The 25,596-nt window shown below is 35.0% G+C and overlaps 1 protein-coding gene across 1 annotated transcript in view; it reads left to right on the top strand.

Moving 5' to 3' along the window:
• EEA1 (early endosome antigen 1) overlaps positions 1–25,596 on the top strand; it is a 204,052-nt gene that overhangs the window by 116,235 nt on the left and 62,221 nt on the right. Inside the window, exons 12-18 of the mRNA XM_042781687.1 lie at positions 4,473–4,622; positions 5,580–5,699; positions 8,191–8,394; positions 15,136–15,336; positions 17,339–17,452; positions 21,091–21,246; positions 24,163–24,302. Of these exons, the coding sequence (XP_042637621.1) occupies positions 4,473–4,622; positions 5,580–5,699; positions 8,191–8,394; positions 15,136–15,336; positions 17,339–17,452; positions 21,091–21,246; positions 24,163–24,302 (1,085 nt within the window). The remainder of the gene's footprint in view (positions 1–4,472; positions 4,623–5,579; positions 5,700–8,190; positions 8,395–15,135; positions 15,337–17,338; positions 17,453–21,090; positions 21,247–24,162; positions 24,303–25,596) is intronic.

The raw sequence follows: 25,596 nt of genomic DNA, 5'->3' as shown, positions 1-25,596 counted from the left end.
TACTTGGGGCTATTTTTTAAATTACCAAGGCCAAGGCCTCACCCTTCTGATTTGATTAACTCTGACTCTCTGGTTTGGGCCTGGGCATTGGCATTTTTGAAAGTTTCTCTGGTGATTGTGGTATGCAGCTGAAGTTGAGAACTCTTGTTTTTTAAAGTATTTCTTTTTGAAAAATGATTTCTGAACTTTCCCAAGCCAACTATCATCTGGTGCTTGTTAGAAAAGCATGCATTCCTGGGCTCCAGCTCAAACTTCCTAAATCTCAGCTTTCCAGGGGAGAAGTCTGATCATACACATATAACAGTGTCAGGAGATTGTTACCCAGAAAATTTAGGAAATAGAGATATTGTGATGCCTGCTTGTAGGAGACCAAGCACTCAAATACTTGAAAGATTGAAGCCACCTTTGTTTTTACTTATCAGGATTGGGCCTGATTTTTTGTGAGTTTAGGAGAAAGTCTGAATAATTGCTATAGTGCTCATTCACTGCTTTTTCCATTTGCTGCTTTAGAACTGTATTGTGGAAAATCAGTTTGTGCCCCAGTCCAGAGAAGAAGGAGGAGAATAATGAAAAGGAGAGAGGTGTCAGGGTACTGGATACAGATAAGAATAAAAGAAATGCTTGCTCTCTGTTACCAATTCCTGCTTTAGTAAGATGGAAGCAATGTTTTGTTTTAAAAATTAACTTTGGTTTTCTTTATTAAGGATAGCCTGTCTGATAGCCATAAGTTGTTTCACAGCATAGGAAAATAGTTGGTGTCTGCTATTGTGATGAAACTTTTTACTTTTTCCTTGCCAATTATGTGTTTTTAGAGTAAAATATCTGAGTACACTCTAGACTAAATATGACACAAAGTGTAAAAATTATTAATATTTTTAGGATTACCATGAGCAGTTTTGTTGGAAAGTGATGATATAGAATATTTCTTAGTAATATTTAATCTTGCCAGGGAATGTGCGTTTGATTCTTTGTGTTATGAGGCTGGTGTGCAGGCACACTTTTAGTGCTTGAACCTTGCAAAATGTCTCACACTGTCATCTCCATGCAGCATTTCTGTTTTACACTCCAACACTTGTGCAACAATTCTTCTCAAATCAATACAACTTTTTCTTTTTACAGTGGGAGAAGAAACCTTCTCTACCTTCCTCCCCTCAAGAAAAACCAACTGTTTTTCCAGGTGTTATTAGAGAAAGTAAAGAATTTGAGAAAGCCATGATTCTTAAACCAGAATAGAGTTTTCCTTTTGTCTTAACTAGATGGCATCGTTAAGTTAATTAATGTGTCAGATAAGTATTTTTCTAAAAAAATACATATAATAGTTTCCTGGTGGCATAGTGCCTAAGGCATTTGACTGCTAACCAGAAGGCTGGCAGTTCAAACCCACCAGCCACTCCTTGGAAGGAAGACTGGGCAATCTACTTCCATAGAGATGCTGCCTTGGAAACCCAAGGAGGGGTCGCTGAGTCGGAATCAAATTGAGGGCAATGAGTTTAGTTTTTGAGTTTATATGTTTATTTAGATGTTGTGTGCCAGTTGAGCACTTGGAAATGCTTTGGGCTCTATTTAATAGTCATATCCAAAGTAAGAAGTCATTTGTGGTTCTCAACTATGGAAAACTGATATGAATCACTGTAGAATTCTGAGGAATAGATCTGAGTGTGCCCTAATGTCTTAATTTTTAAGTTTGATTTTATTTAAGTTCCTTAAGTGATTATATTCAGATGATAGCCACTGGTTCATTATATATTTTTAAGAGAGTAAACACAAAAGCTAAATAAATGTAATAAAAGTTCAATTGGAGCTAAAATTACTCTGTAAGGTAGTACAAGCTAAAATTACTCTGTAAGGCCAAAACAAGGCCTGGAGCTGATTGTGGAACAGACCATCAGCTGCTTATATGCAAGTTCTGAAGTTGAAGACAATTAAACCAAGTTCACAAGAGCCAAAATATGACCTTGATAATATCCCTTCTTAAGTTAGAGACCATTTAAAGAATAGATTTGATGCATTGAATATCAATTACCAGAAACCAAATTAATTGTGGGTTGACTTCAAGAACATCATCCATGAAGAAAGCAAGAGGTCATTAAAAAGACAGGAAAGGAGGCAAAGCCCAAAATGGATTTCAGAGGAGACTCTGAAACTTACCCTTGAGTGGAGAGTAGCTAAAGCAAATGGAAGAAATGACATGCTGAAAGAGCTGAACAGAAGATTTCAAAGAGCAGCTCAAGCAGACAAAGCCAATTAATATAATGAAGTGTGCAAAGACTTGGAGTGAGAAAACCAAAAGGGAAAAAAAATGCTCGCCATTTCTTGAGCTGAAAGAACTGAAGAGAAAAAATTAAGCCTAGAGTTGCAATCTTGAAATATTCTATGAGCAATATATTGAATGATGCAGGAAACATCAAAAGAAGATGGAAGGAGTACAGAGAGTCACTGTACTAAAAAGAATTGGTCGATGTTCATCCATTTCAGGAGGTGGCATATGATCAACAACCAGTGGTACTAAAAGAACAAGTTGAAGCTGCACTGAAGGAATTGGCAAAGAACAATGCTTCAGGAATTGACAGAATACCCATTGAGAGGTTTCAACAAATGGATGCTGCACTGGAGGCACTCACTCGGCTATCCCAAGAGATTTGGAAAACAACTACCTGGTCAACTGACTAGAAGAGACCCATATTTGTACCCATTCCAAAGAAAGGTGATCCCACAGAATATAGAAATTACTGAACAATATCATTAATATCACATGCAAGTAAAATCTTACTGAAGATAATTAAAAAACAGTTGCAGCAGTATATTGACAGAGAGCTTCCAGAAATGCAAGCTGGATTTAAAGAGGATGTGAAACAAGGGATATTATTGCTGATATCAGATGGATCTTAGCAGAAAGCAAAAAAATACCAAAAAGATGTTTGTTTATGTTTTATTGACTATGCAAAAGCATTTGATGGTGTGGGTCATAACAAATTATGGGTAACACTGAGAAGAATGGGAATTCCAGAACACTTAATTGTATTCATGAGGAACCTATACGTAGATCAGGAGGCTGTCCTTCGAAGACAAGGGCATAGTACATGGTTCAGAATCAAGAAGGGAGTGCATCAAGGTTGTATAGTTTCACCATACTTATTCAACTTGTATGCTGAGCAAATAATCTGAGAAGCTGGACTATATGAAGAAGAATGTGGCATCAGGATTGTGGGAAGATTGATTAACAACCTGCAATAGCAGATGACACAACTTTGCTTGCTGAAAGTGAGGATGACTTGAAGCACTTAGTGATGAAGATTAAAGACTACAGACTGCAGTATGGATTACATCTTAATATAAAGAAAACAAAAATCCTCACAACTGGTCCAATAAACAGCTTCATGATAAATGGAAAAAAGATCAAACTTGTCAGGGACTTCATATTACTTGGTTCTACAATCAATGTCAGTGGAAGCAGCAGTCAATACATCATTTGACATATTGTGTTGGGCAAATCTGCTGCAGAAGACCTCTTTGACATGATGAAGAGCAAAAATATCTTCTTGAAGACTAAGGTGCGCCTAACTCAAGCAATGGTATTTTCAGTCGGCTCATATGCATGTGAGAGCTGGACAATGAATAAGGAAAGCCAAAGAAGAGTTGATGCTTTTGAGTTGTTGTGTTGGAGATAAATGCTAAGAGTACCATGGTCTGCTAAGAGGACTAACAGATCTGTCCAAAAAAGTGCAGACAGAATGCTCCTTGAAAGCGAGAATGGCCAGGCTTCATCTCACCTACTTTGGTCATGTCAGAAAGGACCATTCCCTGACAAATGCTTGGTAAAGTGGAGGGTCAGTGAAGAAGGAGAAGGTCCCCAATGAGATGGATTGACACGGTGGCTACAACGATGGACTTAGGTGTAACAAGGATTGTGAGGCTGGCACAGGACCGGGCAGTGTTTTGTTCTGCTGTGCATAGGGTTGCTCTGAATCAGAGCCCACTTGATGGCAACTAACAACAAGGTAGGTTCTTAAAAGAATGTAAATGCAATGCTGAGTTGTTGATGAAGGCAAACATGGGTGTGGGGACGGATAGATGGGTGAACAAGCTAAACAATTGTGTGTGTCTAGATGGAGAGTGTATCCAGGATCATGTACGGGGTTGGCGGACGGTGGGCCTCTCGGGGAGTGTGGAGGGATGGACACTGGGAGGAGGTGGCTGTGGGGGGGAAGTGGGAGGGGAGCTGCTGCATTGTAAATTTTGGTCGATGACGTGAGACAAAGTGTATGTGAACTGCTGTATGAAGAGTGGGTTTGCTCTGTAAATCTTCACCCAAATCCTAATAAAAAAAAAAAAAAAAAAGAATGGTGACAATTAAGATATTACACATACAGTGGTGAAAAATAAAAGACTGTTTGGAAAGTAGCTCGTGGCAGTCATGGTAGTGGCATATGTGTTTAAATACATGTTATACTTTTTTTTTTTCTTTTTTAAAGTTACACAGCAAACTTTTGGAGACGGAGCGCCAATTAGGGGAAGCTCATGGTAGGCTGAAGGAGCAGAGACAGCTTTCAAGTGAAAAACTCATGGATAAAGAACAACAAGTGGCTGATCTACAACTCAAACTTTCTCGTTTAGAAGAACAGGTAAAGTAGCATTTCAAATGTGTTTATATTAGCAAATTTATTGATAGACAAGACATTTTAAATATTGTTAAGGTTCATCAGTCTTTTCAAGAGGTTAATTGAACATTTATTTTTTTAACTTTAAATTGCAACATTTTTTTGTCCCCAATAAAAACATTCTACTTAATAATCTCATTAAGTCATTTTTTTATGATTATGTTTTCTAAAGTTCTCAAATACAAATGTACAAAGAAGAACATCCTTTCACCTTCAGACAAGAAAAATTCTGAGGGTGAATCTACTTAGGAAGGATCACTCATTAATGAAACAGTAAACATGAGCAATTGGTGAAAATCACTGATGTCATGTAGGTGGTACAGGCTTTTGAGTTTTCATTTAAGGGTTTTCATTTTTGTAAATAAAATGCTATCTTAATTAAAATTGAGATTACAAAAAATAGTACCTCAAATATGGTTAAAGTCAGACTTATTGCCTTTTGTGTTTTATTAGATTTAACTCACATTTAGAACTAAAATCTCTTCAGCAATAGATGTTCTTTTAGATCCAAAGTCTTAGATGTGGTAGAGAGTCCTATCCTTTTTCAATAAATTATAATTAAGATTGTTTTGGAAAAAAAAAAAAAAATACTAATATCGTGGTTTAGATTATTGATAAAAATAATTTTTATGTAGGTAATTCCTTGAGAATATTAGTATACAGAAAACAATAGTAAAGTAAATGTCATCCTGGAAAAAAGTTCTCAGAATGGGGGTCTATTTTTAGAGAATAGTTTCTTCATCATGGGATTTCGATTCTAATAGTATTGAGATACTGCTTTTCAAAGTTGGTCTTCTGTATTGGCTCAATTTAGTTTTCTGTACAGACTTGAGAATTGTGGGATGTAAAATAATGCTAGATATTTGTATATGATAGCATTGTGCCTTTAAGTTGTCCACGTAAGGTCTCCATTTTTTTAAGTTGAAGGAAAAAGTAACAAGTTCCACAGAATTGCAACATCAGTTAGATAAAACAAAGCAACAACATCAAGAACAACAAGCTCTTCAACAAAGCACTACAGCAAAACTTCGAGAAGCTCAGGTAAAGATTAGTTGAATTATTAGCCTTTCTAACAAAAATGAAACTATTTAATAGGAACAGTTTGTGTAGAGATGGTAGTAGGAAAATCTCATTGGAAAGAGTTCAAGAGAAAACGGGAAAACACAAAGTTGGGCAGAGTGAATACAGATAATTGCATATAGGATTTTACTATAAAGAATTGGGTATTAATGCTAGGATGGAGAATTTGGCATAGATGTTCAGCTAAGGTCACTTTCTTTTACTGGACTCTAAAATTAAATTTATCCATCCAGCCACAGGAAAAATTGGAAAATGACATCCTTTCCCCCTTCCTGTAGGCAAGTTCTCTCTCACACGGAAGGGAGAACCAAAGACTAAGTGGAACATGCCTAATTCCTTATTCCAAACTTTCCATCCAATTAACTTTTCATTCCCTGGGCAGGAGTAAGAAAAAGATGGGAGAGAGACTACTGAAAATTACTCATTGTAGAAACATGAGAAGTCCTAAAAACATGAAAGAGATAAAATGAGTATAGTTTTAGATGTGTATATGTATATAAAATTATTATGGTAGCATAGAGGACAGTTATGTAGCCCAGACAGAATGTGGGAAAGAGCAGTCATGGAAAAGTACTTAGAAGTGACAATCTGAGTTACAAAGGATGGTAGCTGTTTTGGGGTGCAAAAGATGGTGATAGGTGTATATACTCCATGTAGAAGTTATAAGGACACAGTCAGTGAGGTTAGTACTAAACTGTTAGGATTTGGTGGAACTTAAAGTGTAACTTACAGCTAAAAGAATAATTGAGGCCTCTTTAACATTGAAAAGCAGAAATGGGGTCATGAAAGAGCTAGATGGTCAGGAAGTTGTGGTCAGAGTAGATTAGTTGAAATTTTTCAGTAGGAACAGTTTCAGGTGACTTGTTACAAGGTCCTATAAGCAAATGATTAAAATGTACAATGAGTGGAGTTCCAGTAATTAAGATAATGTGGATGATGACACTATGCTTTTAATTTTGAATGTATTTTGAATCTTCCAGGAAATTGACAGAAATTCAGATTGAGAGAAAGATTAAATCAGGTCTCAAGTCCTCAGTAAAAGAGATAGGAACTTAGATAGATGATAGCAATAAAAAGTAGAGGATAGAGTGAGTGTCATACTTCCCAAAGCAGCAAGACACTTTTACATGAGGGGGAGAGTAATGGCAGTGAACAATCAGAAAAAGGTTGATCTTTCCTGCTAGCCCAGAGCAATGATGTTTCTGACTAGAGAGTGTTGAGAGGGAGGCAGCATCTATATAAGGAAAACTAGATTTCAATTAAGACTTAGAAAAACTTTAGGCCTGGAACCGTGTTCCCGGAAGATTAGTGGAATATGGAGAGAGGGGTCATTAGTAGCAGGAACAGAGGATGAGAGCAGAGAGCTTAGATTGCTTTTCATTGAAGCTTAGAGGGATGAGAAGTACGCTTGGAAGTGACCTCAAATATTTCAATATTGTTACAAATCATTTAGGGCCCCAGGTTTTTCTGACTTTTTCTCAACAAGGTGATGAGGGCTGCTATAAGGTTTACAGTGGGGTTGATTAATGCCTTGTTCTGGGTAGAGGCTCTTTTAAAATGTTTAGGGTAGAGGCAAAGGCTGTGGAGTCAGATAGCTCCAAAAAGTTTATGGGCATTTTTATAGATGTGGGCTATTGCATTGTGCTCTATGTAATATTAAGGCCATTGATAAAGTAAAAGAGGAGGGTAGTGAAGTAGGTGCATTAAAATACTATCATTCATTTCTCTGTTCATTCCACAAATATTTGAGAGGAGAATATATATGTCAGGTATCATGGATACATCAGTGAGTAAGACAGAAATCCTCATTTCATGGAGTATACTTTCTAGTGGAGATGGGAGGCAGAGGGAGACAGATAAATAAGAAAAGTAAGTAAATAAATCATTTAGTGTGCTAGATGATAATAGTGTGCTATTGGAAGAAGAAAATATAAAGATAAGGGTATTTGGAAAGGTTGCAATTTTAAATGTCACGGTAGGCCTGATTGAGAAGGTGACGTTTAAAAGAACATTGGAAGGAGAGGAATGAGCCATGTAATTAATTGGGGGTAGACATTCCAGGCATAAGGGACAATTACTGCAAAGGCTCCAAGGTTGGGAGTTTGCTTGTGCCTGGCATGATTATGGAATAGTGGAGAGTCCTCTGTGTCTGAAGTGAATTAAATTAGGAAAGTAGTAGAAGGTGAGGTCAAAGTGTTAGGGAAAAAAAATGTGGTTAATTGAAGGTTTTTTTTTTGGTTGTTAAATTTTAGTTTGTTACCAACAATGTAGATTTATATTATTTATAATGCTTTCTAATGGTGTAATTGAATTTGCCATGTTAAAATGTAATAGTTAGTTTAAAAATATAATTTAGAGTTTGACTCATAAAATTTATTATCAATCACTACAAGTTTGAGGAATAACTTTTTAAGATTGCAATCTGTAAGGTAGTCCTTTTCATTCTTTTTAGAATGATTTGGAACAAGTGCTACGTCAAATTGGTGATAAAGACCAAAAAATCCAGAATCTTGAAGCCTTACTTCAGAAGAGTAAAGAGAATATTTCCTTACTAGAAAAAGAAAGAGAAGATCTTTATGCAAAAATTCAGGCTGGTGAAGGAGAGACTGCTGTTCTTAACCAGTTGCAAGAGAAAAACCATACATTACAGGAACAAGTAAGCTTATAAATGTATTAAATTTCTAAAATTAACTTTTATTTAAATCTGACTAGATGTTTTATTTAAATAAATCTTCCTTCTGGCTGTTTTTAGTACTTTTTAAGTTAAATATATATCAGAGTTATTAAAAGAAGTTTTTTTTTGTGGTGAAAAAAACACATGAAACATAAAATTTTTCTTTTTAGCCACTTTTAAGTATAATCAGTAGCATTAATTATATTCACAATGTCATGCAATCATCACCACTATTCATTTCCAAAAATTTTCATCACCCTAAACAAAAACTCTGTACATATTTTTAAAATATTTTATGTTTTTGATGATCATCATCTCATTTAAGGAAATCTGCAGTTCATATCTCAGGATATAACATATAACCTGTGTGACCAGGGATAAATTATTCTACCTCATTTGATCAGAATAGAAATTATTAATATGTGAACTTACTATTTATAGTTAATAAAATACAGGAATAATAAAATTTATTTAGTGTAGTGCCTAAGGAATTTGACTGCTAACCAGAAGGCTGGTGGTTCAAACCCACCAGCCACTCCTTGGAAGGAAGGTTGGGCAATCTACTTCCATGTGATCCTGCCTGGGAAACCCAAAGAGGGATCACTATGAGTTGGGTCCGACTCGATGGCACAAAACAACAACAACAACAAAGTCAAATATTAGTTGTTACTGTGTATTGATTAATATATAGACTTCATGGTTACTTATATTTTGGACAATATGTAACTAATAATAATTTTAATAAGTTGGCCTATTGTTCCAACATTCATATATAGTTTAAGAAAACTTAAAACATTTAGATGAATACATTTTCAAACTGAAAAGAATTAACAGTTGCTTTTTTGGGAGAATTGTCCAATTAGAAAATTATAATTACCTTAATGAGAAAGTTTTAAAATAATACTAATTTTGCATGCATTTAGGGTTAGAATGTACCCAAACATTTCCCCAAATTCCAAAGTTAACCTTGGTTAACCGTTTTTATGAAGAATTCTTTAGGCTGGCTTTTATTTGAAGTAGCATACAACTTGGCATTGCTCATGACAATAATCAGGAAAGAATCAGGAAACATATGCATGTCTTATTTTTGTTAAAAGAATAAATAATGTATTTCTGCTTCTGACCATGTACCTGTAATTGGTAATTGATACCTGTTTAGCCCTGTCATAAAAAACAACTAGAGAAGTGAAAAAATTTTACAAAACCACTGTTTTTAGAGATTGGGCAGCATGTAGTGCAGGAGAAGAGAGAGAAGTAAGGGGAACCTTTTCACCATCCTAACATGTCACATGGAGACATTTTCTAGACTTTTGTGTGTAGATGGTGTACAGTGATAGTGTAGGCTGGGGAAGCCAAGCAAAACACAATGATCGCATCTAATTGAGGAGTGAGAGATCAAAAGTCAGGGAGGCATCTTGACTTTTCAAGGCAGAATACCAAAGAGGAGGGAACAATGCAAAGAGAAAGCTCTAGAAACCTATTGAATAGGGATCGATGTGAACCATTAGCTGGGTAAGTGTTGTGTTTTTAAGGTGGAATTCCACACGTGCTGATAGTGAATAATTAATTAGAGGGGAGCTGTAGGCTGAAAAAAATTTTTGAGATCACACTGGATTGGGAGATACTCAAGTTCCAGTCAGTCAGAGTGGAGAAAACCTGGTTGATCATTTGGAGCATTCAGTGGAGACCTCAGAAATGTCATGTCTTAAGAGTAAAACAGAACTGGCCCTAGAGGAAAAATTACTATATACCTGACCTAATAAAGCTTAAAAACAAGCTTCAAAGCATATATTAACTTCCTGCTGGAACAAAACTGATCATTCTTTAAAAGAAGACAATAAAATCCAGACCCATTACAATAAACAACAAAATTTACTAGACACGTGAAGAAGCAGAAAAAATGTGAGCCAAAACTAGGAGTGAAATTATTCAGTAGAAACATCTTGAAATGAGAGATGATAGAATCATCAGACAACTACTTTAAAATGGTTCTTATTAATATACTCAGAAATATAAAGAAAAAAATACATAAATAATGAAAGAAATGGAAATTAGAGAGAGGAATCAAATGGAACTTCTAGATATAAAAAATAAATGTACCTGAAAAGAAAATTTCATTGGATAGGCTTAATAGTAGATTGGGAGCTCTGGTGGTGTAGTGCCTAAGGCAGTTGACTGATAACCAGAAGGCTGGTGATTCAAACCCACCAGCCACTCCTTGGACAGAAGATTGGACAATCTATTTCCATAGTGATACCACCTTGGAAACCCAATGAGCGGTCTCTATGACTCAGATTGACTCAACAACAGTGATTTTTTTTTTTTTTTTTGGTAATAACAGATTAACCCAGACCCACTGCTGTCAAGTTAGATCTGACTCATAGCCACCCCTCCTTGGGTTTCTGAGGCAGTATCACTATGGAAGTAGATGCCCAATCTTCCTTTTGAGGAGTGGCTGGTGGTTTTGAACAGCCAGCCTTCTGGTTAGCAGTCAAATGCCTTAAGGATTATGCTATCAGAGCTCCTAATAGCAGATTAGGCAAGTTAAAAAAAAAAAAAAAATCAGTGAGTGTGATTAACAAGGCAATTGAAACTGTCTAAAAAGAAGCACAGAGAGAAGAAAGCTGAAAAAAGAAAATGATCTGTGCTTCACTGGCCATGGGACAATATCGTGTAGACTAGGGTACATAACTAGCGTCACATAAGAGGGGAGGAAGAACATATCTGTGAAAATAATAGCTGAAAAATGATAAAATTTGATAAAAAACATATACAACACATGCAGAAAAATGAAATAGAATCCATACCTCACACCACATACCAAAAGAAATTTAAAATGCAAACTGAAATTATAAAATTCTTAAAATGCAGGGGCAAAGCTGTCAGGCATAGCTTTTACAATGGATTACCTAATATAATAAAAGCATGTAGCAAAAGATAAAATAAATAAATCCAACCTCATAAACATTAAAAACTTTTTTTCATTAAAATACTTTATCAGAAAAGTGAAAAGACAACCTACCAATGAGGAGAATGTCTTTGAAAACCATATATCTGATAAGCATCTAATAACCAGTATATATATATATATATATATATAAAATTTCAACATCTTAAGAACAAAAGGTCAAATAACCAGTTCATAAAATGGGCAAAGGACTTAAACAGACATTTAACCAAAGAGGACATTCCAATGACCACTAAACACATGAAAAGATACTCAGAGTCATTAGCCATCAGGGACAGGCAAATCAAAACCATAATGAGATACCATTTCACCCCCAGTAGGATGGCTGGCTACTAGTAGGGGAGCTCTGGTAGCATAGTGGCTAAGGCACTTGACTGCTAACCAGAAGGCTGGTGGTTCAAACCCACCAGCCACTCCTCGGAAGGAAGGTTGGGCAATCTACTTCCATAGTGATACTGCCTGGGAAACCCAAGGAGGGGTCGCTATGAGTCGGGTCTGACTCCATGGCACATAACAACAACAACAACAGGATGGCTAAGATTAAAAAAAAATAATAATAACAAAAAGTGTTGGTAAGAAAGTGAGATAATTGGAACCTTTATCTATTGCTGGTGGGAATGAGCAAGGTACAGCCATTGTGGAAAACTGGTGGTTCCTGAAAAAACTAAAAGTAGAACTACCATATGACCCAGCTATTTGACTTAGGTACATATCCAAAAAATTTGAAAGCAGAGACTTAAATAGAGACTTCAATCCCACCAGCCACTCCTCGGAAGGACGGTTAGACAATCTACTTCTGTAGTGATAACTGCCTTGGAAACTCAAGGAGGAGTCGCTATGAGTCAGATCCGACTCAATGGCAGTGTGTTTGTACACCAGTAGTATTCATTGTAACACTATTAACGATAATATAAAGGTGAAAGCAACCTAATACCCATCAACAGATGAATGGATAAGCAAAATGTGGCACAGACATACAGTGGGCTACTATTCAGTCAATAGAAGAAATGAAGTCTTGATACATGGTAGAATATGGATGGAGCTGGAAGAGACATTATGCTGAGTGAAGTTAGTCAAATCATGTAAGGACAAATATTGTATGGCCTCAGACAAAGAAAGGAAAATATATAGAGACCACAGTCTGTTAGTAGTTGCCAGGGGCAGAGAAGGGGAAAGGTGGAAGTTAACGGTGATGCAAACATCACATTGACTAAGGTGGGATTGCGCAGCCAATTATTGCCAATTACTGTCAATTGCAATACACTTGTACACCTGTAAAAAGATGAACTGGCAAAAGTTGTGTGATAGACATATTTACAAAAATGCCAAGGGGGGACAAAAGTAGCTGCTGAGATTGCATATAGATATAAGCAAAAACCTCATAGGATTTGTTTCCTTGGTTTGGAGGCTTAGGGTCATGGTTTCATAGGACATCCCAGTTAATTGGCCTGCCATATTTGGTGCTTCTAGTCTATTAGTTCTATTCTGTTCTACTTCATTGTGTAGTTCCTGTGGTGTTAAAAGCTTGTAAGTGCTCTTCGCAGGCCTGACAGTTGATCTGTCTTCACCTGGGCAACAGAAGGGGAAGGAGAGTCAGAAATAGGAGGAGGACACAGAATATGTAATTAATTGCCTTCATGAACAACTGCTTCCTTTGCCATAGACTAGAAGAACTGGATGGTGCCTGGCTAGTGTTTCTGAAGATTTTAATCAAAGAATCTATAGAAGAATCCTGATGCAAAGGGGGAAAACGAAGGACAGAAGTTCAATTTCTCATGAACTCTAAAGTTTCTAGAGCCGTGGAGGCTAGATGAACCCATGGAACTCTTAACCTGAGATAATCTTTAAACCTTAAACCAAAACTATCCCTTGATGTTTTCTTAAAACCAAATAATAATTTAGCTTAATGAGTAAAAACTGTCTGCCTTGAGCATTTTGCTCTTTCCATGGAATCAAAGTGACAACAGCAACTTGAAAGATTAGATAAGAACCTTTGGGGGCAGTGGACTTATGTCAGTGGGGGAGGAACAACTCAGAAAAAAGAGGATAAGAATAATTGCAATGTAACCTTTTTCACTGAATTGGACATGTAGTGCTGGTTGAATTTATGTATGTTTTGCTGTGTGTTTTCAACATAACTAAATAAAATTAAACAACAAAAATAAATAAATAAATAACTCCACAGATTCAAGAAGCTGAATTCCAAAGGAGATATGCTATAGAAAACCACACCAAAACACATTATAATAAAAATGCAAAAAAATCAGTAATAAATAGAAAAATCTTACAAGCAATCTAAGGAAAAAACTTATATAAAAAGTAAAATGGTCTTTGTTCAATGGATGACAAGATTGTTTACATACCTAAGGATTCTACAGGAAAAATTCTTCAGAATTAATTTAGATTTAGGAATGTTGTAGGATAAAAAGTCAGTATATAGAAAGTATATTTATATATATTAGGAAGCAATTAGAAAATGAAATTAAAAATAGCATTTACAATGGTATCAGACAGTGTAACATACTTAGGAATTAATTTAATGCAAGATGTAGAAAACCTTTATACCAAATGCTGATAAATAATAGTGCTGAGAAAAAGCATTCTAAATAAACATATCATGTTCATGGATTGGAAGACTCAATATTGTTCAAGTGGCATTTGTCTCCAAAATTCTAGTAGGCTTTTGTGTAGAAATTGAAAATCTGGTTTTCAAAATTATAACACAAAATATCTGGAATAGCCAAATATGTTTTAAAAAAGAATAGTATTGGAGTACTTCTGTTACCTTTTTAAGGACTTTTTGTAAAGTTACAGTCATCAAGGCCAGGATATGGTCTTGTGTATGGATAGATGTTAGATCTCTGGAACAGAATAAAAACACTCATATAGTCAATTGACTTTTTGACAAAGATACCAAGGTAACTTAATCATGAAAGATAGTTTTTTAAAGAAATATTGTTAGAACAGCTGAATATCTATATGGAAATAAGTGAACTTTGACTCCCCCCCTCAAACAATACACAAAAACATTAACTCAAAAGGGATCATAAATCTAAACATAAAAATTAAAACTCTAAAGCTTAACAACTACAACAAAACATGAGCAAATCTTTGTGGCCTTAGGATAGACAGATTTCTGAGGTGGGACACGAAAAAGCCTAATTATAAAGGAAAGCCAAGATGACGACTTGCATCTAAATTGAAACTGTAGGCTCTTCAAAAGATACTGTTTTAAAATAAAAGGCAAGACACAAATTTGAGAAAATACTTGCATTACATATATTTGAAAATCCAAAAATACATGGAATATATAAGGAACTCTTATTATTCGGTCATATCACAGTTGTCTTTGGTTGCAGATGGGTGAGAGATGCTGACTGCAAAGGGGCTTGAGGAAACTTCAAAGTACTGGAAATGTTCTATATTTTTATTCTGTTGGTAGTTAAATGTGTATATATACTTATCAAATCTCTTCAAATTGTGCTGTTAAATTGGGTGCATTTTATTTCATGAAATAATAGCTCAGTAAAGTTTATTTTAATAATAATAAAATCTTTGAGTTTCAAGTTATTTCTTATGATTTTGAGATACTCTGCTTACTGATTTTGGAGAAGATATGATCAATTGTATTTGAAAATTTCTGAACTTTGCTATCTTAGAGCAGTTTAATATACTCATGGTACTTATATTTGGGCTTTTTAGTTCATGTTATGTCATTTGTGAACTTCCTCATTAGTGTCTTGTTTGTATGATAGGTAACTCAGCTAACAGAAAAGCTGAAGAATCAGTCAGAAAGCCACAAACAAGCCCAGGAAAATTTGCATGACCAGGTGCAGGAGCAGAAGACCCATCTTAGAGCTGCGCAAGACCGTGTCCTTTCCCTCGAAACCAGTGTCAATGAATTAAATAGTCAACTCAATGAAAGTAAGGAGAAGGTCTCCCAGCTTGACATACAGGTAATATTGAATTATGGTTTTTAATATGAGTTTATATAAATAAAGCATCATTTTTTTTTGGTTGCCTTACCACTTAATATTAACATACTGACCATGAGAATTAGGTAAATGTAGTATCTAGACAGTTTATTGGGCTTTCCTTTTTGCCTCTTTTCAAATCATCAAATCTGCCTTAGTCTTCCTTATTGATTGTCTAGCATTCACATGTATATGAGCTGATTGAAAATTCTACTGAGTGGATTGTTGTTGTTGTTGTTGTTATGTGCTGTGGAGTCGCCCCAACTCATAGCGATCCCTCCTTGGGTTGCCAAGGCAGTATCACTATAGAAGTAGATTGCCCAACCTTCCTTCCGAGGAGTGGCTGGTGGGTTTGAACCGCCAGCATTCTGGTTAGCAGTTAACTGCCTTAGGCACTATGCTACTAGAGCTCCTTAGTCCTCAAAGTGACATCTTTGTTTTTGATACTTTAAAGAGATTCTTTTGCACGAGATTTACTCAGTGCAATACTTTGTTTGATTTGTTGACTTTTGCTTCCATGGGCATTGATACTTGGATCCAAGTAAAATGAAATCCCTGACAATTTGAATATTTTCTCTGTTTATCATTATATTGTTTGTTGTCCAGTTGTGACGACTTTTGTTTTCTTTCTGAGGTGAAATCCATACTGAAGGCTGTCTGTGATCTTCATTAGTAAGTGCCTTAAGTCTTCTTCACCTTCATCAAGCAAGGTTGTGTCATCTGCATATCCTCATCTGGAGGTTGTTAATGAGTCTTCCTCCAGTCCTGATGCTGCATTCTTCTTCATATAGTTCAGGTTCTCAATTATTTGCTCAGCATACAGAATTAATAAGTATGGTGAAAGGTTACAGCCCTTGACACGTACCTTTTCTGGTTTTAAATCACACAGCATCCCTTTGTTCTATTGGAACGACTGCCTCTTGCTCTATGTACAGGTTCCAGATGAGTACAAATGTTCTGAAATTCCCACTCTTCGGAGTGTTACCTGTAATTTGTTATGATCCACAGAGTTGAATGCCTTTGCGTAGTCAATGAAACATAGTCAAAGATCTCTCTGTTATTTTCAGCCAATCTGACTTTCAATTCTGCTTTTAGCCATCTGACATCAGGAATGTTATCCCTCCTTCTACGTTTTGTTCTAAATCTGGCTTCAATTTCTGGTAATTCCCTGTCAATATATTGCTGCAGCCTGTTGTTTTGAATTATCTTCAGCAAAATTTTACTTGTGTGTGATATTAATGATATTTAATAATTTCCACATTCCATTGGATTATTTTTCTTTGAAATAGGAATAAATATGAATCTTCTCCAGTCATTTGGCCAGGTAGCTGTCTTCCACATTTCTTGGCATAGATGAGTGAGCACTTCCCGTGTTGTATCTCTTTATTGAAACATTTCAGGTGATATTACATCAATTCCTAGAGCCTTATTTTTCACCAATGCCTTCAGTACAGCTTAGACTTCTTCCTTCAGTACCATTAGCTCTTGATTATATGCTGCCTCCTGAAATGGTTGAGCATCAACTAATTCTTTTGGTACAGTGACTGTATTCCTTCTATCTTCCCTTGATACTTCCTTGTCGTTCAATATCTTGCTCATAAAATCATCTTGATTATTTGAAGTCATCATTAGTACAGCTATTTATCGTAACAGTAGGCAAACTTAAGATGTCTACTTCTGAAAAATGCAGTGGTATTTTTTATTAAAAAGGTGTACCTTCTTTTCTTACCAAAAGGGTAATCCAATGTTTCCATGCCATATAGGAACATCTTTTCATCATTTACCCAAAAATGATGAGGAGTCTTCTCCCGTATGCATTCTTGTTTTGGGAATTTTCACATACATGTTTTTCATTGTCTAAATCTTTATGTTTTTGCCAAAGAACTTAATCTTTTAATAATTGAATAATAAAAACATTGTGTGTTCAGGTAAAAGGAAATCAAGAACTAAATATTATTTAAATAACTTGTCTATTTTGTTACAGATTAAAGCCAAAACTGAATTATTGCTATCAGCAGAAGCAGCAAAAACTGCTCAAAGAGCAGATCTTCAGAATCATTTGGATACAGCCCAAAATGCATTACAAGATAAACAGCAGGTAGGGAGACCTGACAGAATTCCATACCATAACCTAGTGCTTCAGTAGATAAATTAATTGCAAATGTGTAAACCTGATACCCAGTTTTATGGAATCTTATGGTAGACTTGCTTATGTTCCTTAATTCCTTACTTAGTACAGAACTAATTGAGTAACTGCTAGAATATTTTCTTTTAGAGGGATCAGCACAAGGATGGTTCCTATGAGGAAGAGATGTCCCAAATGTCTAACTTTTCCAAACTGCTGTACCATTCCATCATCTCTAGTATCAACTCCTCCTCCTCCCCGCCGTACTCTCCTTCCCATCATAGGTTTCCATATTTTGCTATAATGTTTCACAGAACTTGAAAACTGTTAAGGAAATGGCTCACATGGTGGTGGAGGCTGTCAAGTGCCAAATCATTGGGTCATGTGTTAGTCTGGACCATTCACTTCGCTCACGTCATTGCAGGGGATGACAAACCCAAATTGCTGTCTCCAGTCCCAAGAACCATGGGTGAGATGTTGATGAACCAGGTGCAGGATACAGAGCAAGGGAGCAAACATTGTGAGAACATTCACATATATACCCTAAGGGTGGTGCCTTGAGTCACACCTTCTGGCAAGTGGAACTCAAGATGCATCACACCCTAATCCTGCTTCATCAATACAACAGACAGCTCACCTCAAATGGGACCATAACCATAGTCATAGAGGCTAGCATTTACAATATATCACAAAATGGAGGACCATGGCTAGAAGAGCCACATTAAGGAATACACTGTACTGCAGTGACGGATGCAAGAATTGAATAGATGTTAATTAATAATATCAGTTTCAACCGGTGTGTGTTAACTTAAAAAAGCAACTGTGTTTGGGCTTCCTAATATTGTATTTCTTCCCTAGCCTAGACCTTGATGTGGAAAACATTTACTCCTAATTGTTGCCTCATCCCATCACTTGCCAGTGATTGTGAAAGAGAGAGAGACCTCCACACCTGTTTTTAGTAGGTAGGCTGGGCCATGACCCAGATATGTGTACATATGGAAGTAGGAAAAAGAGCACTATGTACTCCATCCCAAATATAAGAGTTACTCTCCTTTCTTCAGAGGTAGGAGTAAATAAGGGGCTGATGAAATATAGACATTTCCTCAACGTTCTGATAGAATAAAAGCTTCAAGTTTTATGGACAAGGTCAAAATGTTGGGAAATTTTTTTTACCTTTTACCAGGTAGAAATTTTAAAAAATGTATTTATTATGTAAGAATTGATAGTAGTTATTTACTTAATTTTTTGTAGCAATCCAGAAGTATATCAAGTTAATAAAAGAAAACTATATTAATTTATGACTTGAAAAGCTAGAAATACATTTTTAGAGAGCTGATACTACTATTAAATAAAGTAACATTTTTAAGTAGTCTGTGACACAGATGAGTCTGACAGACATGTACAAATCTTGCTTTTCTACTTCTGTTTACTTAAACTTGAGAATTTGAAACACATAGAAACTAGAATATTTTTAGAAGTGGATGAATGAACATCAGAGAATCATTAGATTAGTTGTCACTGAACTCTTGTTTTTACACACTTCATGTTTGGATGCAAACCATAAAGATAGTGTCACAAATTTGCAGTATATATGAGCACTAAATGGTGTATTTGACTTAACTTTCTATGAAATGTATAAAATATAGCAGTGTAATAAACTATTGATCTAAAAAAAGGAAAAAAAAATATTTTCTATGCTTATCTTTAGCCCCAATTCTAATTTCCTTGTGTTCACGTGGAGTCACAATATATATGTTGCTAAATACATCTGTAAAGTATTTTCTAAGTATGAGATCAGAGTCAGAAACCTTAAAAAGAAATTATAATAAAACCGAATCAATGTTTAAAATTTAAACAAAATTAACATTAAAACATTAACAAAATTCTGACACATAGCAAAAGGATAAAATATTTTCTGAAGTATGTCTGATGAAGGGTTAATTTCCTTGATATTTTTTAAAAAGTAACCTTACAAGAAATGCAAATGATCAAAACTATATTAGGAAATGTTCAAGTTGATTAAGATGAATTGCAAATTAAAACAATAATGGGATACATTTTCCTTGGACAGTTTAGAGAGGGTTGGAGAGCATGTGGAGGAATAAATTACTTCTATACATTGCTAGTGGTAGTTTAAATTAGTTCAGCCTTTTGATGGAAAGACTATTTGGCAATGTATCTCTAAAACCTTAGAATTTTTTATATTCTTCATCCCATTCTCTGTCTTCTATCATAAAGGACTATTCATAGCTTTAAGAATGTTACTTATACTTCTGCTAATAAGTACATAAAATTTAGTAGCAATCTATGCCTGTAAAATAGGAGATTTGGCTTAAAAAAATGAACTATAGCCATGGAATAGAATTTTATGCAATCAAGTATAACGATGATATAAAATACTGCTGCCATTGGATTGTTTCCAACTCATAGCCACTGTATAGGACAGAGTAGAACTTCCCCATAGAGTTTTCAGGGCTATAAATGTTCACGGAAGCAGACTGCCTCATCTTTCTCTTGCAGCATGGCTGGTGGGTTCTAACCACTGACCTTTTTGTTAGCAGCCAAATGCTTTAACCTCTGTGCCCAGAGCGTCTGTACTGATACACAAAATGTCAAAGTTTCATGACACTTAAAAGTAATAGATACTACAATAAAACTATGTAAAGTGTGGTCCTGTTTTTATTTTAAAAGATCAAAGAAAAAAACATGTAAACTAACATGTAGAAGGAAAATTATCAAAACATTAACAGGGGTTATCTGGGTTGTAGATGTACTTGTTATGTGCCATCAAGTCAGACATGACTCATAGCGACTCCTCTTTGGGTTTCTGAGGCAGAGTCACTAAGGAAGTAGATTGCCCAACCTTCCTTCTGAGGAGTGGCTAGTGGGTTTGAACTGCCAGCCTTCTGGTTAGCAGTCAAGTGCCTTAGGCACTATGCTACCAGAGCTCCTAGTAGATATACTAGTAACTTATATTTTGTTATTTCTGTATACCTGGATATTCCAAATGAATTGAACAAGTGTCATAGATGACTGGAATATTGTTTGTAAATATTATTTTTAAAATGATGTCCTGAAAATTGAAAACATTATGATATAAAAGTGTTATTTTACTATTCATCTACTTAATAATTGTATATTTTGGCTCGTAAAATAACTTTTCTTAGAAAAGTATTGAAAATTATTAAGCTGTTTTGCATATAAACTATGCAAGGTTTCAGTTCAGGTCCTTTATTTTATGTTGTTGTTGTTGCGTGCTGTCTAGTCAATTCCAACTCATAGCGACCCTTATGACAGAGTAGAATATCCCCCATAGGGTTTCCTAGGCTGTAATGTTTATGAGAGAAGATCTCCAGGTTTTCCTGTGGAACAGCTGGTAAGTTTGAACCGCCAACCTTTTGGTTAGCAGCTGAGCATGTAACAAAGGGCTCATCTTTGTTTTATATGGACACATAAATATAGCCTCTATGATATCCTGTGACTTATCTGAGATCTTAACCCAAATAGTTTCTTAGGTAAAATTAGAATTTTCAATTTTATTTTGATTGAACATGTGGATACTACAATAAATTAAATCTTACCAAAATTTTTTCAATTGTACTTTTCTATAGGAGTTAAATAAGATCACTACACAATTGGATCAGGTAACTATAAGGTTGCAGGACAAGCAAGAACACTGCAATCAGCTGGAAAGCCAACTTAAAGAATATAAAGAGAAAAATCTTTCCTTAGAACAGAAAACTGAAGAGCTGGAAGGTCAAATTAAGGTTTGTATAAAATAAATTGAATGTAGCCAAATTTTCTACTGCTATACTAATGAAAACTGACGACCTAGATGGAATCAATGATTTTTAATTAAGAAAGAAAGGTTGCAATTGTATAAAATTTAATTACTTGTAATTTTTTATGTCTTATTTTTGAATTCCATTTTTACTTTTTATTTCTTCATTTATGGGTGGCTTTAACAAATCACAGCATATATATAGATTCCATTTTATTGTTTAACTATTTCAAAGAGATAGCCAGCCAGGGATCTACTCAATAATTGCAAAGAACTTATCATGTTAGTGTTACAAAGTGTCTTCTGTTTCTTCATTCTTCAATCTCCTTGTCTCCTTATAGTATAGGAGTATATTATTTTAGATATGGTATACCATTTATTTTCTAAACTTTACATTTATAACCTTTGGAGTTTATTTCTCATTAAATAATAAATTTAGGCTACCATAACATCTAATTTAACATGTTGTTGTTATGTGCCGTTGAGTCGGACCCGACTCGTGGCGACCCCTCCTTGGGTTTCCGAGGCAGTATCACTACGGAAGTAGATAGTGAAAGGAGCCTGAGGCATTTGACTGCTAATCAGAAGGCTAGCGGTTCAAATCTACCAGCCACTCCTTGGAAGGAAGGTTGGGCAATCCACTTCTGAAGTGATGCCGCTTCAGAAAGAGGGCTCGCTATGAGTTGGATTTGACTCAACAGCAGTGAGGTTTTTTTTTTTTTTTTTTTTTTTTAGAAGTGAAAGAGTTGATTTACTAAAGAGTTTAAATGTTGAGTAGACATATCAGAGAAGGATTTAACCACGAACCTTTAAATTGGAACTCTTATCATTTGAAAGTTTATTAACAAATAATGTGTTTGGTAGTAGAGAGAATAAAAATAATAAAGTTTAATTATCAACTTGAGTTAAACATTTCTCAAATTATAATTAAAAACATATATACATACATATATATATATATACATACATATAGTTTGCAAGTGCTCCTTCATTCTGGGAGGTATTTTGAAAATGCACTATGCTAATTATTTTTTACAATAATATGTGAAAAAATTAGCATAGCAGTGCTTATGAAAATATTAGACAGGAGGGAGCAGTTGACAAACAAGCATAAAAGGTGCATGTTATGTATGTGAAAAATAGAGGATATGTATTGTGTGTGTGTGTTAATAAGAAAGACCACATGACAACTCCATTCTCGTTTTGAATTTGTATAATTATATCAATGAGTTATTAAATATGACCATCAAGAATAATATATTTTAGGTGAGCATATATATATATATGAACCTGTTAATGAGTTTTGTACTTGAGTTAATAATTTTTGTTGACTATGAAAAAGCAATTGACTGTGTTGATCATGACAAATTATGAATAACATCATGCAGAATGGGAATTCCAGAACATTTAATTGTGCTCGTGAGGAACCTGTGTGTAGACTAATAGGCAGTCATTCAGAACAAGAGGATACTGCATGGTTTAAAATCAGGAAAGGTTTGAGTCTGGGTTGTATCCTTTCACCACACCTCTTGAATCTATATGTTGCGCAAATATCCTGGGAAGGTGGACTATATAAAGAAGAATGTGGCATCATGATTGGAGGAAGACTTACCAAAAACCTGTGATACGCAGATGACACAACCTCATTTGGTGAAAGCACTTACTGATGAAGGGCAAAGATTACAGCCTTCAATTTGAATTACACCTCAACATAAAGAAAATAAATGTCCTCACAACTGGACCAGTAAGCAACATCATGATGAATGGAGAAAAGAATGAAGTTGTTAAAGATTTCATTTTACTTGCATCCACAGTCAATGTCCATGGAAGCAGCAGTCAAGAAATTAAATGACGTATTGCATTGGGCAAATCTATTACAAAAGACCTCTTTAAATTATAAGAGAGCAAAAATATCCCTTTGAAACCTAAGATGTGCCTTACCCAAGCCATGGTATTTTCAATATGCTCATATGCATGTGAAAGCTAGACAATGAATAAGGAAGACTGAAGAGGAATTTGAATTGTGGTATTGGTGAAGAACATTGAATGTATCATGGACTGCTGAAGAATGAACAAATATGTCTTGGAGGAAGTATAGCCGTAATGCTCCTTGTTGTTGTTGTTATGTGCCATCGAGTCGGACCCAACTCATAGCCAACCCTCCTTAGGTTTCCGAGGCAGTATCACTACAGAAGTAGATTGCCCAGCCTTCCTTCTGAGGAATGGCTGGTCGGTTTGAACCGGCAGCCTTCTGGTTAGCAGTCAAGTGCCTTAGGCACTATGCTACCAGAGCTTCAGAAATGCTCCTTAGGAGGAAGAATTGCCAGACTTGTTCTCTCATACTTTGGTCATGTTGTCAGAATGAACCAATCCCTGAAGAAGGATACCATGTTTGATAAAGTAGAGGGTTAGCGAAAAAGGGGAAGATCCTTAATGAGATGGATTGACACAGTGGTTGAGATGATTGGCTCAAGCATGGGAACAATTGTGAGGCTGGCACAGAACCAGACAGTGTTTCATTGTCTTATACGTAGTGTCACTATGAGTCTGAATCAACTGAATAGCACCTAACTAGAACACTACTCATATTTATGCTTGTTTTGCATTTTCTTTTTATTTTAAATTTATTGTTATTCAGAGTTAACTTTTATAAAGTAAACATTCAGTGACTCTCTATACTGTATAAAATCTTAATTCTAAATCCTCAGATTATTGCAAGGTAAATAGCCCTGTTACTCAGTAATGGTTTCAGATTTTTTTTTTTTTATTATTGTAACAAATATTTTATGGCTATTTTTGTGTTATCAGCACTAATTTATATATAAATGAAAATACTATGGTGTTTAGTAATAGATAGATATTACTAACATTAAAAGGCTGCTATAATATATTTCTTCCATAGAAACTAGAAGCTGATACTGTTGAAGTTAAAGCAAGCAAGGAGCAAGCATTGCAGGATCTACAAGACCAAAGACAGCTGAGTACAGATTTAGAGCTCAAAGCCACAGAATTGACTAAACAGCTTGAAATAGAGAAAGAAATGTAAGCTAACCTATTTTGCTTATAATTTAAGAGGGAAGATTGTAAACTAAGTAGTAATTTCCTTAAGATTTTAATTTTGTATGACAGTACTTAGTGATTTATTAAATGTTTACATTGTCTATAAACTGCTGATGTTAATGTGAATTAAAAATAAAGCCATGATAATATAAAGTTAATGTCACTAGAAAGAACAGAAAAACTGTTTTTATAAGACTTGTGTCATCTACTCTCTTCAACATTAATGTCATACCTATATCATGTTATTTATGAATTAAAGACAGTTTTACTTCTCCTTTACAATCTGTAAGCTTTTATGTCTTTTTCTTGGCTTACTCAGGGCAGGCACCTCCAGTAAAATTTTAAATACAAATAGTAATAGAAGACATCTTGCATTATTCCCAGTGTTATTGGGGGGAACAGTAATCATTTCATCATTAAGTATGAGGTTAGCTTTAGGCTTTTCCTAAATTCCCTTTATGAGATTGTGAGATTAAGGACAGTCTCTTATACCTACTTTTTTTTTTAAAATCATGACTTGATAATGATTTTTATCAACCACTTTTTCTGTATCTGTTGATATGAGAAAATAGTTTTTCTTTATTCTGTTAATATGGTGAGTAACATTGGTCAATTTTCAAATATTAAACCAATCTTGTTTTCCTGGGATACATTCCCCTTGGTTCTGTTTTTTGTATTCTTTCCATATGTTGCTAGGTTTGATTAGCTAATACTTTAAGAATTTTCTTGCATTCATGAGAATTATTGGTCTGAGGTCTTAAAAATATCACTGTCAGGTTTTGGTATCAGGATGATGCTGGATTTATAAAGAAATTGAGAACTGTTTCCCACTTCTCTACTTTCCAAAGGGCTTTTATGAGATTTATATTATTTATTTATTAAATGTTTGATTGGTCTGTAATCTTTTTGAAATATCACTGTCAGGTTTTGGTATCAGAATTATGCTGGATTTAGAAAGAAATTGAGAACTGTTCCCTTCTTCTCTACTTTCTAAAGGGCTTTCATGGGATTTATGTTATTTATTTATTAAATGTTTGAACTCTCTGAGCATGGATTTCTCCCTCTGAGTTACATCTTAATTTTGAGTTCAATGTATTGAGTAGCTTTAGGGCTTTTCTGAATTTTCTACAGTTTTTTTTTTGTGTGTGTGTATATACACACACACACACATATGTATATATATATGTATACACACACATATATATGCGTGTGTGTAATACATATACATATACATATGTATATACACACACGTGTGTGTGTGTGTGTGTGTGTGTGT

This window comes from Orycteropus afer, unplaced genomic scaffold (assembly GCF_000298275.1).
Source record: "Orycteropus afer afer isolate SDZICR_OR568_19922 unplaced genomic scaffold, OryAfe1.0 scaffold00151, whole genome shotgun sequence".
Classification (NCBI taxonomy): Eukaryota; Metazoa; Chordata; class Mammalia; order Tubulidentata; family Orycteropodidae; genus Orycteropus; species Orycteropus afer.
Note: the sequence above shows the minus strand (reverse complement) of the source record. Positions and strands in the feature narration are given on the sequence as shown.